Genomic DNA, 17,079 nt, shown 5'->3' on the forward strand with positions numbered 1-17,079 from the left:
TGTGTGTGATTACGTTGCTTTTTGTCCCAATCGACAAGCTGCTTGTGGTGATACCTCATGATGATACCTGAGAGTACAGAATTCTGTATGAGACATATAACACAGTTTTGAGAGGCTAAGTAAAATACATGTACCCAGTGAAAGCAATGTATTGGTGCCCGACATGTACAAATGGGCAAGCGCTTATGTGCGCATATGTGAACCGTGTCAACAGGTAAAACTCTTGCCGAATACGTCAAGACTCTTGGGGGGTCTTCTAGTTTACAAAGTGCTAGCGGTTAAACAGCATGAATATATCTTGGTTTTCCATATATGACGCCATGTGGCCAGATTGCTGTGCGCTTTTCATAGAGGGAGCGTAGATCTTATAAAGTATGCGCTTACAAACGCAAGAGGTCGAGCTCAAAAGTTTCACTCAAAAGCGAGGGTATATGATAAAACGAAGTCCTGGCTACTGCCTTTTCGATAGTGATGTATATAAGCTAGTTCAACGCAGAGTATTTTTACCATATCCCATCTTTGTGTGTAATTCCTGACGTGCGCATAGCAATCCACACGTATCACCTATCTATCATTTGCGGGGTCCTATCATCTAAAAATGACGCTTTTCTGCAATTTATGGATACTCAAAATGACACCAAAATGGAATGCGGATTTCGTACAGTTGTTCACCATTGTATTTTGCACACATGCACAAATATGTGCGACGTATGTATATAAATTATGGTACTCATCCCGTTGCACACTTCCTCGCTACGATATGGACCACACTAGGGCCCACACTTCTTGAGACTTATCAACACATGGCGTAAACGAACGCTTTAACAGTAATTTCTGTACTTAAGGTATATTTCCGCACTATACACTTTACCGGGCCGTTCCTCAAGGTATACTTGCTTGTGGACTTCTCTCACGTGAACCTCATCATATGGCTTAGCGCGGGTGCGAATAAAGCAGCCTTTGTGACCGACGTTCGGAGCAATACTCGGTGAGAATGACGAGATGTTATTCAATAAGCGGTCGCAGTGACCCTTAAGTTCTGTCACAGCTCCTCCACAAACACCGAATGACATAAGGCCAGGATTAATCAATACACTTGAGGTAAGGATTGACTTTTGTCCTTCTCGCTGATCCTGTTGACAAAAATTTTCATAAGGCTACATTCACAATATAGTCTTAAAGTGCTCTGATAGTTCATACAGATTGCTACGGCACTGCTACCCGGCAGTCGGCTAATAAAGAGCAAGCTTGGGAGACGAGCTGGTGAGCATTAAAAAGATATCCACCGAGGATGATGCACTTGATGCTCACTGCTGCACGATTCACGACCCCAGCAGCTTTTTTATCACCCACTGTAGAGCTCTCGCTGACGTCCAGCGCATAACAATATTCCGACCATGATTCAAAGGCTCAGCTTGCTCGTATCTTAATGCAAAAGTTATACTGACTCTTGCCTGAACCATCACGTCATGAATATGGTTTCAAACAATCAGAAATTGCTTGTCACTTTAGAGCAGACTTTAAACAGGTCTGTGCGCGCGGATCTTTGCTGACACCCATAACGACCACTGGTCGGTTTGCAAGCGCTCTCAAATCCCACAAGCCATTACTTCTAGGGCAAAATTATCGGCACTTAGAGCAGCATTGGTTCAGCCCTAGTGCTCCATTAAGGATATCTCATGAATACTATAAGCTGCTGGGGCGAAGAGATTAGTATTCGATTCGACGCACTGGGTAAGAAACTCGCGTCATCTGACCAGTCATACAGCCAAAATTTCATCACTACCAGCTCTTGCTGTTAAAATCAGCGCTCGTCCTCAAAAAACAGCTGTTACAGCTACCGACAAAGTAGTCAATTCACGACATGGTCGATCTTAACAAGTGCGGAAGCGCGCTGCAAACGAGTGGCCCCGTCTTTTATAACGGGGACATTAGCACTAGGTTGAAAGTGACAGCAACGCTATGTCAAATTCACTGAATTTATTTGTCAAACTCCCGTATCCCATACCGCGAAATCTATTCCACGTCGCCGATACAGGTAACAGCTTGGTATTCCGCGGCTAGATTACGTGCTCCTTCTCGATTGTGGTAGCACGCCGACTCTCTCCAGGAGTCTCGGAATGTGAGTGAATATGATATGAGAAAGTTCTCAAATCTGCTCAAAAAGCTGCTACATCGTACCAAGTAGCTGAGGACATTCCAAACGTTTCACATTGAAGTCGCTGCTCTAGGGCTAAGGGTAACTCAGCTACAACGGCTGTAAGGCGTTGCTCCGTTTACAATAGAGCACTCCACATTTATTGGCTTGTAGTAATGTGCTCATTTAATCGCTTAAGTAAGCACAAGTAGTACACATGATATGATTGAATTCTCATCGAGATGTTGACAGTATAACTCGCTTCCTCTTTCACACAACATCAAGCGGTCTGATATATGCAGCCTAGTAATGTAGACCATAGATACGGTATGTCTATACAAGTGAATCGCATTCAATATTGTCTTTTCACACTATGTGTTTCGCCTGCATCTGGCATCAGCGTGTTGCTTTCGAACATTCTGGCTCTCAGCAAAGCGTCGCCAAATCGGAGCGCATGACACTCAACATTGAATTTCCCCGACGGTCAGTCAAACACGTTATACAAAGAGATAAAGATTGTAGACGCGTGCACAGCATTATTCATCCCAATCTTAATGATTATGAACAATTATCTGCGCCACTTCAAGCTCTCCGCGCAAATGCTTTAGCTGGTTTTGACCAACACACGGTAACCGTGTCCCGTTAAACCATTTGTGGCGAATGGCTTACCGTGGACATGTTCAATTTGCCTTGAACGCTAAACAAGATATACTGAAAATCTGTTATAAGATGAGAGCTCTAACTATAACATCGGTCACTGACAAGCATGCTAGCGAAACTGTTTGTCAAAGACAGCTTGGATGTATTTGAACGGTTACGTAATTGCCACAGCAGCGAAAGATAGTACCTTGCACTGGAAGTTCACATAGACCACAATTCAAATAGAATCCATATGCGTCCTACTTATGGACTACTAATTCCTTGCTGGAATCGGCAGATTGACCAAGTGCAATCACGCATGCGGTAGAGTTTTAACGCATTGACACGTTTTACGCGCGCGCACACATATGTACGTACGTACTATTTGAGACTACCAATATATAGGACTCACGAAGCGGTATGTGATTTTTCTCCCTAGGTGGACAAGCAGAACGTCAAAAGTAAGTTTGACAGATCTGAAGACCCCATCATGAGAAAAAAACATACGTTGTATGTCAAATCCTGTGATACAGCAAGCTTAAAAAAATGGAACGTGCAATCGAGCGCATCTAAAAATTGGCATCTGAGCTCACATACTCTTTGCCATTCAAACTTCAAACAACGCAAATATGTTGCATCTATCAGCTTATAAAACTGACAACTTCACCATCATAGCAGGAAAGAAATTTCAAATCTTGCTGATCCGACCGCCCAATCGCCAAACCATCCACCCGAAACGGGCTGTTTCGCTTAACGTTATACTTGTCAACAAGAAGAACCATATTGAGAAATGTGGTGACAACGTTGCTGTGTGCAACAACTCATGATTTGTATCTTCAAACGGAAAAGAGTTAGACAGGTGCAATATTAGCCTTGGCAAAGACATATTGGCTCCTTATCCAGATTGAAAAAGTTCATTTCAGCCGCTTTAAGCTGGTAAGACTCAAAAGAAATCACATGTCTATGCCCGACGGGATCATCTAAAAGTTTATCTAGCTTATGGCAGCGTTACAGGCGATTAATAACGGCCTATCTGAATTTCTATGGTTCGGGATTGAGACACACATAACATCTTGAAGGCCGCCTTTTCTGTCGCACATCGGGTATACTAGTCAATCTACAATAATCTTTATCTCTGCCTGTAGGTCCAAGCACTTATGACGCACTTGACTTTTTTGCAAAGGGCTTACTGACAAGCATACCCTCTGGCTCCGCACGCAAGCACTTGAGATGGCTTTCCATATTTAATTCCTCGTGCTCTGTAGGTCTGTGGATATGTTTACACTCGAGATTGATTTGTGCATAGCCACGATGGGGTCTGAACAGCTGCGTCACTGGACGATGAGAGTATCTGATGCATTAAACAGACCCTGGTGTATAGTGAGCCGCACTTAGACCCTTTCAATAGAAGTTTTATCGCAGAAGGTGGGATTTCGCTGCCTCTCGTCAGCAGATAATAATATAAACAGGCGGATGTAACAGACAAAGAGCAGCCAGCCACGTAATCTGCGGCTCACTGTTTCCAGAAATCGACGCTTTCACTGATACAGTGGTTACATTTGGCTTATGTTTGGCATGAATAATTTACAATTTCCTTTCACCATTTTTGACATAGAAAGTCGGCGCTGTGTGTGTTTATTTTCTTTTTCATTATTTATTTGCTTCGTTCTTTGCCCGAAATAAAGCGTCAAAGACGATGCACAACATCTTGAGGAGGAAGGGTCATCGCTATGCGGCGTATACGGCTTTAAAACCAAGTCGATATCACGACGCACTGCAATTAATTAGAAACAATTCGTCGGAGCCTTGTGAAAAGATGTCGTACTTCTCGTGCCAGTTGTTTGCGAATGTCCTCAATGACATATTCGTTCGTGACGAATGAAGAGCGCAGCATTCCTAGAAATTCTACCGTACCATTTTCATGTCTTCACTGTCTTGAGCACGATGGAGACATCCCCACGAAATAACTGCTTCGACTTACTAAGATCTTCTTTGAGGTAGTGAGGAAGCCTTCATTTCTCAAATTACCCAAATTACGCAGTGTACGAGAAAGTAATCTTTCTCGCCACTTACACCGTGAAACACTACTGCTTCGCACGGTCAGCACGGTCGGCACGTCACTCAATATTGTTCGACTAGCAGGAGCGTTAGACATATGAAAGAATTCTTATCCATTTAACCTTTAGCGCCTGGCTCTTCTGTTTTGGATTGCTGTCGCTCGCCACCATCGACACCTCGTCGCTTCTGCTTTCAATCATCCTTGACACATAAGAGATCAGCTCACAGCAGTATTGCCAATATAATTGACTTGGAACAAATATATACATTCATTCCCTCTTGCCTCAACAGAGACATGTGATTGGGTCCACAATTTACGATCGCTTCATTATATCTTATCCTTAGACAGCGGGTCACTGTTATTGCTACCATTCAATTACTATTCCTGGCGCTGAGCAATATCAATATAAGGAACTTCCGACAATTCCATTTCCTGCGCAACAGCTAACGCGGCTTTGTACCTCAGTCAAAAGAGCTTATGCTTCCTGAGGGAGGCGGCCTTCGACTCCCAAAAGTCTACTAGAAAGAATGTACATGGAACATTATTTCTTCCGCATACAGTTGATCCATGGCTAGTGGCGTTCCAGCCTGAGAAAAATATTTTTTTTCGAGTCCAGCACAAGGCGAGACGACTTCTTACGCTGTCGAAGACTTCACATCATTGAATGCTTGATAGAACCTTGAGCACTTCTGTTACTGGTACTGTGCATCTACAGTGCCTCCGCGTACTGTCTGCTCTCTTCGATAGTCGCGCAACGTACGTATTTTTATGACGCTACTGAACTTAATAAGGATTGACACGGCTTTACAAAGCCCGAAACGTCAATAACTCTTTGGTTTGTCAGCCTTACCTCTCATAAAGCGAGTAGCATCTTTATGTCTGGGTCTGATTTATCCCGATCCCCATGAGGTAAACAGAACTCTTTTTTGTGTAGGTCTGAGCTCGCTGCACCTCAACATTTCTCTGAGCGGGGTTCCTCCGGCGACTTGTGTGAAAGAACGATCCTTCATGCCGCTCAGAAAATAGCGAAGAAACACGCTAGGCGCAAATATTTTGTTGACGACAGGGGAAACATTTACGATTACCACGTAGCGGGTTGGCAGCCAGGAGAGACATTTATTTCTCTTTCGCGTCAGGCGAGATCAAAGAGTACTGATTTAGCCCTCATTGCATGAAAATTGTACTACGTATTCATCGCGGCGTCACCTACGTCCGCGAAAGAGGTACAGTGAGCGCAGAAAGTCTCGGTGCAAGCCGCACCTATTGAACTCACCATGGATTAACAGACATTTACGCCTCTGTGAATGTGCCTAATGCTACCGCGGCAATAAAATTCTTTTGTCAGCTAGTTATGGTCTTTCTTGACGGAATAACAAGAATTTAAACCGCTCCTGATGCGCATGGATTGGTGGTGGAAGAAGTATGTCGCCTCGTTCCTCTTAGACCTTACAAGCAAGCTTCAGTGCCAATTAGAGCACAGCTATATCCTTGACTTTGCGAACCACATCACGACAGATTTTGAGGTGGCCACGTACAACCTTCAGTTGTAGCTGTAACAACTATGCTGATCCACATGATTCTGTTGGTACATCTTCCGGCTAAATATCAAAATTTGAGAATAGCCCGCGGGAATCGCCTTGGACTAAAGAATTTTGTAAATTCCCCAATGAGATATAGAAAGATGTTGTGCTGATTCGGAAGCATCAACGGCACATGCACATACATATTAAAGTAAAATCTAAAGTGCGATGAATTTAATAAATTAGAGTATCATATCCACTTAAGTGAATACAATTTACTACCCGAGTAGATACTGATTCAGTCTCCGTTGCGCATGAAAGCAGGCCACCCATTACTTCAAAAGTGCCGGTAAAAACGGCTATATCGCGGCTGTCTCTGGTGAGAAACATCGGTGCTTTTCAAGAGCCTAAACGTGCGGTTGATACTAAACCTTGGATCGTATGAGGCATTCCGAGTGGCTCAGAACCAAAACGCTGCCAATTACCAAAAGGCCGCGGGATGGTGAGACGCTAGATTGTGCTCAATGGAGCCCATCGCGTCAAGACTGCTCATAAGATCGGAAACGGGTTACGTCTTCATGAGCTTACATAAAATGCTGGATTTGCTTGCGTTCTACTAACGATTCCGCGATGAAACATGTTTTTCTGGCCCCGATCGTGGACGATTCGTCAAAGCGGGTCGCAACTTTGTCGTTAAGAATACGGACAATGCACGTGAAGGTGCGCTGATAGCACTGAATACCCCTTTTACTACTAATTTATGCGGGATCTATCCACCTCTAGCATCAGAGTGGAGATTTTAGGCATCCTGACTCTCAGTTTTTGTGTCTAAAACTCGGCGCTAGACGCTCGAGATGTTTCAAAGTCTAACCGAGCAAAAATCAGCGGGTCAAAAAATATGGCCATCGTTAAGAGAGCGCTGCACACAAAAAGCCCTCAAACACAACACACACGCTATTGCGACGAGGTAGCAATTTGTGACGTAGAGGGAGAAGGAGTTTCTCAACTTGGACGGAAGAAGTACGGCTTGAGCCTTAAAGGTGAATTTGCAACTGAATAAATAAATTTATGGCTCCTAGCTACATGCAAAGCACCCCAAGGGCTCCTATAGGTTTTAATGGTAAAACCATGGGTTTCTGATGTATAATCCAGGGGTGTCCTGAGGTTGAACCCCCGATTCAACTGATACAAAATTCTGTGTGTACGGAGCTTGAACTTCAACTTTTGTGAAGAGTATCCAGTATAAGTGACAGGCTTACGCCATCCACTTACAAAGACATAGACGCGTCGGTCTCGTCGCCAGTATATTCCCCAAGTAGGAACCAGCATTGTGTATCACACGGAATATTTGTGACTTCATGATAGAAATCACGTATGCATTTGGAACTACCATACTGTAATCTTCTTTTATAAATTCCTACAGAAGATTGGAAGAGTACTTTTGTGTAATGGCTAAGTGTAGCTCATTACTCCATCCTCTCCTAATCAAGTTCGAAGACTATAGTGCGGAATCTAAGAAGCACGGGAGTAAGCCGAATGATTTTGAAGAAATGGATGAACTTGAAGCGGTATGCACTGTGGTATATTACACAAGCATCACAAGTAGAAGCTGCTCGCTCCAGTAAGGATCTCCGTGCAAATGCTTCGGAGATATCATACACCATGAAATTAGCCGTTTGTCAGACCATTTATTTTTGGATGCTCAGTACTGAGATTGATGACCAGCACATTGAAGTGAACTCACTAAATGATCGCTTTGAGCGCAGATATTCATCTTAAACAGCGACTACAAGCACGCCACACTGGCAAAATTGCTTTTCAAGGAATAGCTCGGAAGTGTCTTTACCGATACCAGTTTGCAGTCAGCATGTAGGTGAGCCATTCTACTCATAAGGTTTTCTATGACCAAAACGCCGACGAACATGATTGCATCTTCTGGAAGACCATTAACTTAGCCCATTCCTACGACTTGCTAACATTCTGTTACATATGCTGGAGTGATGAAAGTCGCCGGTGCATGCTGCAGAGATTTGACCTGCTGACACGTTTTTGCGTACGCACGTAAATGCTTAACTATATTAGCATATTGGGCCGCCAATACATGAATATATTCATTTTCTCAGCTGAGATGCCTCCCAAATAGATACTTCGCGCCTCATACACATTCTGAACTTTGTTTCGCACCATGAGGCATCACTACACGCTCAGTGTCATTGGGAAAGCAGTGCTGCAGCTTAACAAATATTAGTATTAGACACAGTGGTGTAGAAATGCAATTGCGCGCTTTATTAAAGCGGCATCTGAGTTGTGTGCTTTCCAGCTTTCATCATCGCATTACATGTTGCATTTGACTCGCACACCGTACGCATCGTCTCATTGCGACTTCTAATAAGTCAGACTCTGAGCGTATTCTTAGACACATTAGACGGAAAGGTCAATATTTTCCCGCTAATTTTTCCTCGGCAAGGAAGAATGGCCATCATTTTTGGTAGTGCCAACATCGCTCTTCTCAGCGACGCATGATCTGTACAGGGCACAATCGCCTTACAGCCGAGCAGGTCGCCCCGAGTTTGTCAAGCGCATATGCCATATAATATGCCATTTCATGTCCTAAACGAAGAAATTTACTGTGCTGCGTTGAGCTGGCAAAGTTAATGCGATTTTGCATTCATGCCCATTGGCATGAGCTTGGAGTTTTGCACAGCCCGTTGCAAAGGTAAGAGCGTCAAAGTTGACGTGGAATGTCCGATCTTGAGTGCACAATTGACGGTTATTCATATTTTCACGTTTCTTCTACCGCATGCCAGCAACATTCGATACTCTTTCTTACATTAAGCGATGGGCCAAGCCATGTTTGTATAATGTGCATGATACTGTGCAGCCAAGTTGCTGCCGCAAATTTCATTAATACAGCTGTGAAATATCGACGATAGCTTAAATTCTCGCGAATTTACCCGCAAGCCATAAGCACCCAACAAAGGAAGTATTGCCGGTGCCAAAGACACACACATATATTGGCGAACGATATTTCAAGCGCATAAACGCGAGCACTTTTCAAAAAAAAATAAAGCTGTTCATACCCGGTTTCCATTGCAACCTTTTTTTTAGGAAACGGCCTTTTGCGCTGTAAAAGCGGCCGCATTTAGCCTATAATAAGCATATATAATGCGCCATTTGTCACCACAGTTTCTGATATAGAAGGTCGTGGAGTAATTCAAAGTCGCTTACCAACTTTTGCTTCGTGCTATACCCGAAAAATGTGTTCATAACGCCACAGTATTTGATTGCAAAATTCTATTGGAGCGGAACACACCATTTAGATCCAGGAGTTATGTCAATTTATGGCGCACTCCCTTGTCCAGTATGATCTGCCGCACCAAAATATATATGATACGATTGCACCCTACGGCCTCCAATTTTGTCACGTTGAGAGCTGCTGATTCACGCTGACGCAAATCCTTTCCGTAATCTCTCATGGTGATAGAACCTAAAGCAGCTTGATATATGGGGTCCAACCGCTTGTCGTCACGGAGGACCTTTGGCTTACACAAAAGAACATCGTCAACGCGTAAATTAATTTGCGCAATCAACATCAATTTCCAAAGCGGTAGGTTACTACTCCCACAAGACCAGTGGCGACAATTGCTGCAGCCGCGCTTCTCAAAACTAGAAAACATTTGGATGAGTTCATTTTCAACATGATGTACTCATTGCTGTTTGCAAAAGGGGCACTGGCATCAACTTGCCCATCATTTCTTCGCATGTGGCATTAGGATGACTACGGGTCTGAAGGGTGTAGCATGAGTTAATAGCTGGCAACTGTGCTTGGTTTGGCAGCAACACTATGCTCTCCGTCGATTATGGGACCAAGTGAAGAAACGTGCTCAATTTCAGATCACTTTGTCGCAAGCTATCGGCAACAAAGCGGAAGGTCATGTTACCGTTATGATTGCTCTCCGACGATTCATGATTGGACGATTAAGTCTTCTATACTGCCAACAAGCGGAAGCATCATGCAAGGCCAATCTGATGAAACATTAGAACTACTGGACAGCATTAGACTGACAGTTTTCATATGTGATAAAAATCTAGTCACTGGCCACATTCGGTGAATTCAATGTCGTCAGTCCTTGGTCCATAGCACATCGATGACAGCGTCGTGCTAACGATGCGTTGCCCAAACAAAGCTGACGATTGCGGGTCTGAAAGAGGTTTGTACAGTCCACAACGGTACTCACGCACACATGGCCGTTACTGCATTGAAACATGCTGCAATTGCAAAATATCGACAATTTAAATCTTATAAACTGTATCGCACACATCGACACTGTCGTTGATACATTCACAAAGAACATGTGCTCGGTGGCAAAGCGAGATCTCTCTATTTCTATTTTGTATAGCTGAGGTCCATCGCCTCTGGTGCGCAAGTGGAGACCCAACTTCCTGACCTTCGTCGGCCCTTGTGATACAAAGGTAAACACCAAACTTAGTGCGATTTTCACTGCACTTTTGAAAGATGCGGTTGGATGCGGAAAATGCTGATGCGAGCCGCATCTCTTTCATGGCGATGGTATCTTTGACGGCCTCGACCGCCATTTTGGAGATGAGAGTTCGAAACACTTAGATATAGTTCATTAATTTTCTCCGCATTTCAAGGGTGCAAACGAATCTGAACCCGCGCGATTTGCCTGGTTAGGCTTTGTAAACATTTGAAACGTATCTAGCAGCGTGTTTAAATCTTCTATCGAGGCTCGGCACGTTAGTCTCTCGTGCGGATTCCAAGCATTTACCAGAGCCACGCCATCTGGAAAATGACTAAAACACGGCAACCTCAACTTTGCATCCAAAGACAGCAATCTCCTCCGACTATACCCAAAACTTCTAGCGGTTAATATCTGTGGCCTTTTGGTCGAAGCCGGTTGTGCTTTCACTGTTGCTTAACGGATGCATTCCTGGAGTAGGGGCGACTAATTACCGCTATCGACCCTTGGCCTGTCAATGCTGTAGCCAATCGCATCCAAAAATAGAAAATAGCATACCGAGTGAGTAAATGTACTTAAAAAATCTTTAGCCTTGCACAATAGTCCAATGTGCACTTACACCATAATAGGTGAACGAACCCAGTTCGATTACGAGAGAAGTGGGTAATGCCATCTGGTATATATAAATAAGAAATTAACTACAAGGCAATCATACGCAGGCGCCATTCATAATGCATCATGACAGCTCATATTTTTTTCAAGAACAAACATATATTCGGTAGCTAAGCTCGACGAAAGCTGATAAGCATAAATATGGACCGCGATAATGAGAAACTCATTCTATCTACAAAACGCTTAAATATGCTGACTGAAGAACAAAAAAAACAAACAAGATCTTCATTCGAAACAACAATAGATTTTCCCCTGATCAACCGCAGCAGAGCCTAATGCCGACATTTTATCTTTCAGCCATAATTTGCCGCAGATCCCAAAACCGAAAAGAACAAACAGTGTACAATTTGATGAGTTTTCCAAAATCTAACGGTGACGAGATCATAAGTCAAAAAGTTTGGTTGGGATCGGCCTAATATGTCGGATCGTGACGCTGTCACTGATATATAATTATAAACTTTTTAACGTACACAGTACAAAAAGGCTCATCAGAGCAAAGCTTTGCAATACTGTGGTGTAAGCCCACGGTGATACCCAATGTCTAAGAAATGGGAGTGATGGTACGACAAAAGTAGGCTGCTAGCCTCAGGTTATACATCAATTAGCTAGCTTTTGTAATGGGGCAGTCCCAATACACATGTTGTGCGAAACACATATGTACTTTTGTGTGTAAGTATTTATCCTGCAGTGTTGTATAAATCTCAATTTGTTATAGTAGAATTCGAGGTACTTGTCGGTCTGGGGGCGTCGAGGCAGCTTTTCTGACGTGTAGTTGTCGATGAACTATCAATAGTAAAGATAAGACAGCGATCGGTAAGCGAAGCTGGGGCGGCGGTGATCACTATAAATGCTTGTTTTTTAGTATGGCTTACTCAATTCATTAAAGCGCAAACCCGTCTAAAGATGACTAACCTATATACTCTACAACTTTGAAGACAGCTACATTATACCCAAGCGTGACAATTTCGAGAATCATGCCGATACTTGTGTTGTCAAGAGGGTACCAGCCTTGGCATTGTGGCCATCCTGAGCATTTGCTGCATAAACCTGCTCACAACATTTGCAAATACAACAGCTTTAAATCTGCGAGGAGTTTTGCGCCATGACTTGTGGAAGTCGAATTGAATTCACTTAAATGAATCAAGAAGCGCAAGTTCATTTTCAACAATTCCCACACTGAGATCGTGGTCGATTTAATTCCGTCAATTTTCTGGCAGCAATCTAATAAAGTTCAGAAATGAAAATTTGCAATGCTGTACATTCACAATGCTCTTGTTGTCAGTTATCAAATTAATGAATATTTCCACTCATTTGCGTGGGGTAGTCACGACGCTGTAGGCGCTCTCACAAGCTGCAAGGGCTGCCTCTTGATTCTTGTACCTGCCGAGATAAAGAGGTTTCTGACCGTGAAGATGTAGCTTGGCACTGTATTTCGATTTTTTTTGTTTTGTGACTACAAATTGTCGACCATCTTCAGATGTATTGCTGTGCTCGCCTTGAGATCGACCTTGGGAATAGTCACTATCTCGTCCTGAGCTGTTGGACTGCGAGGACGATATTCTCTCGATTCGGGTATCAATTGATGACAATTCTTGCGACGAGTGCCTCTCGTCATGTGATAAGGCTGAGCTTGAAGTGAGAACACCACGTCTAAAGCCAAATGCGTCACTTTCAGCGCGCTCCGCAGGATAATTAGCATCAACAGGCGAGATCGTCTGATGCTGGCGCGATCGGCTGGAGCGACTTTTCCTCCATTGATGCTTTTGGCCGAGTACTGCATACTTTTGATAGACGAGAGGTCCAGCAAAAGTAGACATTTCTTGGTTCGAATCATTGTCAGGAGTAAGATATTGTCCAATTTGAGGTCGACTGAGCATTCTTGCATCGTAAGCGCTTTTGCGTTGCACAGAATTCTCAGCTGTTTCTGGAATATTATGAATATCTACTGACACGGCCGCGCCTGACATGTTATATACACCTTCCAATTCGTTGTTCGAGTTAAAATGCGATGGTGCATGACTTCGAATACCGAACCCATTATCAAGCTCACCCGTAAACAAGGTGCCATTGTTGTGGCCATCCGTGTCATCTACAATCGGAGAAATCACCGCTTGGTTTTTAGTCTTCAAATAGCCACTGTATAGACCCCGAAGCGCATTCCTGTGCATGTTGGACTCTACTCGGTATTGGACAAGTAAATGTGATGTGCTTATTCGAGTCTTCGACATCATACTAAGAATAACATTCTTGTAACACATTTACTTCATGTACCGGTTGCAGAGAAAAGATCTCGTCGTTGACGGAAATATCAAAAGTAAGACTTGAGCCCCACTGCGCTGGTCAGCGAGACAGATGGCGTTGTCTTTGACAGCGCAATTGTACCATACAAGCACCTTGACAGCCTCAAAGCGTTTGCTGCAGCACTGGCCATGTTTTTCTATGATTATGGACATGCGGTATTAATATAAAACGGTATTACATATTTGAAATAGCATCCAATTGATACATGAAAATTTCTCTCTTATTACAAAAATTCTCGTCATTTGCAGATTTTTGGCTCAACATGTCACCAACTTCGCTCGAATGCATGGGAAGGTCATAAATAGTATTAAGTTTATGGAATGTATTGTGATGTTTCTTCAAAATGCATCGTTGTTACGTGTCATATATCAAAATTCGCGCCAAAAATGTTATCCTTTCACAGTCTATAGTTGCGTACAGAACGTAAGTAAAAAACGGCTCAAGTCAATCAACAAAAGCTACGACTTTCTTTCATGCAATCGTGGCGAGGTGCAGCCATTTCATGCTGCTAATTGCGAGCATTTCATTCTCATACTTTCATCTTGAATAATTGTTGAAAATTCATGCGTCGATCGAAGACAATATTCAGTTTATTTTGTAGTATTTCAACTTTCATATTTTTATTTTTACTGCAATTTATGTTACACGACCTCATTTATAACTTATAGTAAAGCTGGTGGTTATTTTATATATTTATGTGTTGGATGGTATGAAATTTCCTCATTAATTTTCGCTTTCGCTTATTCCAACTGTACATAGAACGGTACAACCTTCACATTGCACTACAGTATAACTGTAAATTTTGAAGCACCGAAGTGTCGCTATAGTAGAAAAAACTGACTCCGACAAAGAGGATAAACACGTGGGCTGCTAGTCGCACGTCAGAAAATGAAGACAATTCTTGTGTAAGTGATGGTAAACGTATAAATCCAGTATGAGTCTAGGTAGCATTAATTCTAAAAAATACTTTCTTGAAATAGCAGAGCTAACAGGCAACTAGTTACGGTAGAGGCTCTCTTTTTGGAACGTACAAACTGAACCTATGTGCGCTAATTAATACGGGACCATAGGGTCAAAGCTTCCTCTGTGCCAAGAGCACGGCAACCCCGTTGCACTTGATGGCATTCGTAATAATGACCCACGACCGAATTGTGGAAGAACTACACGCTCTGCGAGGATAGAACATAGAATGTTCGACCCCGGAATGACTAGACTGCCTGAAAATCTTATGCATATTGTTCGTACCGATGGAATCAGGAGATTGGTGAAGGTCGGAGGCAGCAATTGCTTGCCTGTAAGTACTCAATAGATTTCAAAAGGCGGTAGCGAGACTCAACCAGGTGCGCGCTAACCGGTAGCCGGCGAGGGGACTCCTTAAACTCGCTAAAGCTGAGTGGTGAAGACTGTAAGGGGTCGTCTCGAAAAAAACGTTTTTCTGGATAAACGAAAAACAAGGTGACCATGGTTTCGGCTTTGCTCTAGAAGAAGCGATAGCACGTCGAGTGTGTGGTCTCCAAGGTGAGATGCCGTGAGCGAGAATGGACCCTAAAGCGCAACACCGTTGAAAAGAGGCGTTCCTTAAATGAATAATTATGGAGCGATAGATGTCGCGAATGTTCGCGGCGCCTAACCATGCGTTTTGAATGCGTTCAAAATTCCTTATCATCCATCAAGAGAAACGAAAATCAGCGGACAATGTCCAGGAGTCGAGATCTACAGTCGGTGTCATGGCATTAGAATTGTCCCCGGAAACGGAACCCTTACCGTCTTCTTGGTGGGTCTCCGTGCGATGCGGCTCGCTTAGAGATCTTACTTTCGAGAGAGCGGTGGATGTAAAATTGAATGCAAAGTACCACTTCTGAGCTGCGAAGCTGGGTGAGGTATCAAAAGTGGAGACTTTATGAATGCATAAAAGGCGATGAATCTTTATCATACCAAATTATAGGCGAGAACTCTCATGATTGCTGAGCAGCTCGGCAGATATCTTGTCTGTGTAAGTGCAAAACATCTGAACCTCTCCACTCTTGGCTAAGGAGTTAAAAATACAGGCTTCCACGCAAAAACGTTTGACAAACCTTCTTGGGCAATCGTCGTCTCAGATTAGCCACGGCGGCTTAACAATTAAACTCTTTATTCTACATTGTGGAGGTTGTGGCCAAGATGACTTAGCATTTAAAGAAGCGGCTTTCACTATGCAATAACGCCGTCTGGTTCTGCACCATGATTGTTTACTTCTCATCAGAATTGAGTGGCTGGAACGCCACAAGCCGTGGATCGACAGTAAATTTAAAAAACTAGGAGTCACGCACCTCTTTACTGGCGTATCAATGGCGAGTTACCAGCTCAACTCTACTAGATACCTGAAAGGCTTAGGACATGGGCTTGATGCTGTTATATCTTGTGCAAACGCATGAATGTTTCCGTCGTTGCTAGCAATGTTTATGCTAGATGCCTTGAGCAGAGGTAGGAGCAATATTAAGTCGGTGTCTTAGGAGAAAACGGTGAACGACGATTTCATATCGCAGAATCTCTGTGGAGACGGAATTCCCAGGGTGCATCTCTAACAGGATGGCAAAGAGCAGGTTTGACGTGTTGTCTTTTGGACATTAACAGTTGAGAGTGAAAGCGACAACGGGTGCCGCAATCCGTATACGCGCACTTCCTGAGGAAGGCTTAAATCGGCTAACAAGCATCACCGCGTGTTGCTCGCTTCCAGTGAGCCGTCGATTTACGCGAACGAGGAGGAGAAGGTGAAGTGACATTAGGCTTTAAAACTTCTCTAAACCGTTAATTGCATTGGCTATCAAATGCACCAGCAACATTTGGCCATCTTGTGACGCAGTTGCGCAGGTCCCACCGGGCGTATGCACAGACATACTTTGACGAAATTTTCGTCTACAGTCGTGCGGAGCACGGGAGGACGAATGAAGAGAACCACGTCGTCTATTTGAGAGCGGTGCTTGAGTGCATGCGCACGAACAAGCTGTATGCTAATGCAGACAAGTCGACTTCGGCGCCGAAGAAATCTCCTTTTCAGGGTGCTTCATTGGGAAGTTTGGCCGTCGGGCAGATCCTGCTAAGGTCAAGGCCATTGTGGACTGGCCAGTTCCAAAGAACCAAAAGGACTTGCGCAAGCGGCTTGGTCTTGCCATATACTTGCACAAGTACAGCGAGAACTACGCAGAAATGGCACGGCCATTGTCGAATCTACTTAAGAAAGATGTGACATGGTGTTGAGACACCGAGCAGCGGGAGGCTTTTGATGCGGTC

General features: G+C 43.7%; 2 protein-coding genes across 2 annotated transcripts; one reads left to right on the top strand and one right to left on the bottom strand.

Moving 5' to 3' along the window:
- Nucleotides 1-10,053: 10,053 nt before the first annotated feature.
- PHALS_01805 (uncharacterized protein) lies at nucleotides 10,054-10,396 on the top strand (the record flags this gene model as incomplete). Its single annotated transcript, XM_024716267.1, has 2 exons — nucleotides 10,054-10,118; nucleotides 10,168-10,396. The coding sequence occupies 2 exons, from the start codon at nucleotides 10,054-10,056 to the stop codon at nucleotides 10,394-10,396; spliced, it is 294 nt and encodes a 97-aa protein (XP_024581883.1).
- A 2,419-nt stretch (nucleotides 10,397-12,815) lies between these two features.
- PHALS_01806 (uncharacterized protein) lies at nucleotides 12,816-13,676 on the bottom strand (the record flags this gene model as incomplete). Its single annotated transcript, XM_024716269.1, has 1 exon — nucleotides 12,816-13,676. One exon carries the CDS (start codon nucleotides 13,674-13,676, stop codon nucleotides 12,816-12,818), a length of 861 nt encoding a protein of 286 aa, XP_024581884.1.
- Between the last annotated feature and the right edge of the window lie 3,403 nt (nucleotides 13,677-17,079).

The sequence above is a fragment of the Plasmopara halstedii genome (genome assembly GCF_900000015.1).
Source record: "Plasmopara halstedii genome assembly, contig: Scaffold_1594, whole genome shotgun sequence".
NCBI classification, from domain to species: Eukaryota; Oomycota; class Peronosporomycetes; order Peronosporales; family Peronosporaceae; genus Plasmopara; species Plasmopara halstedii.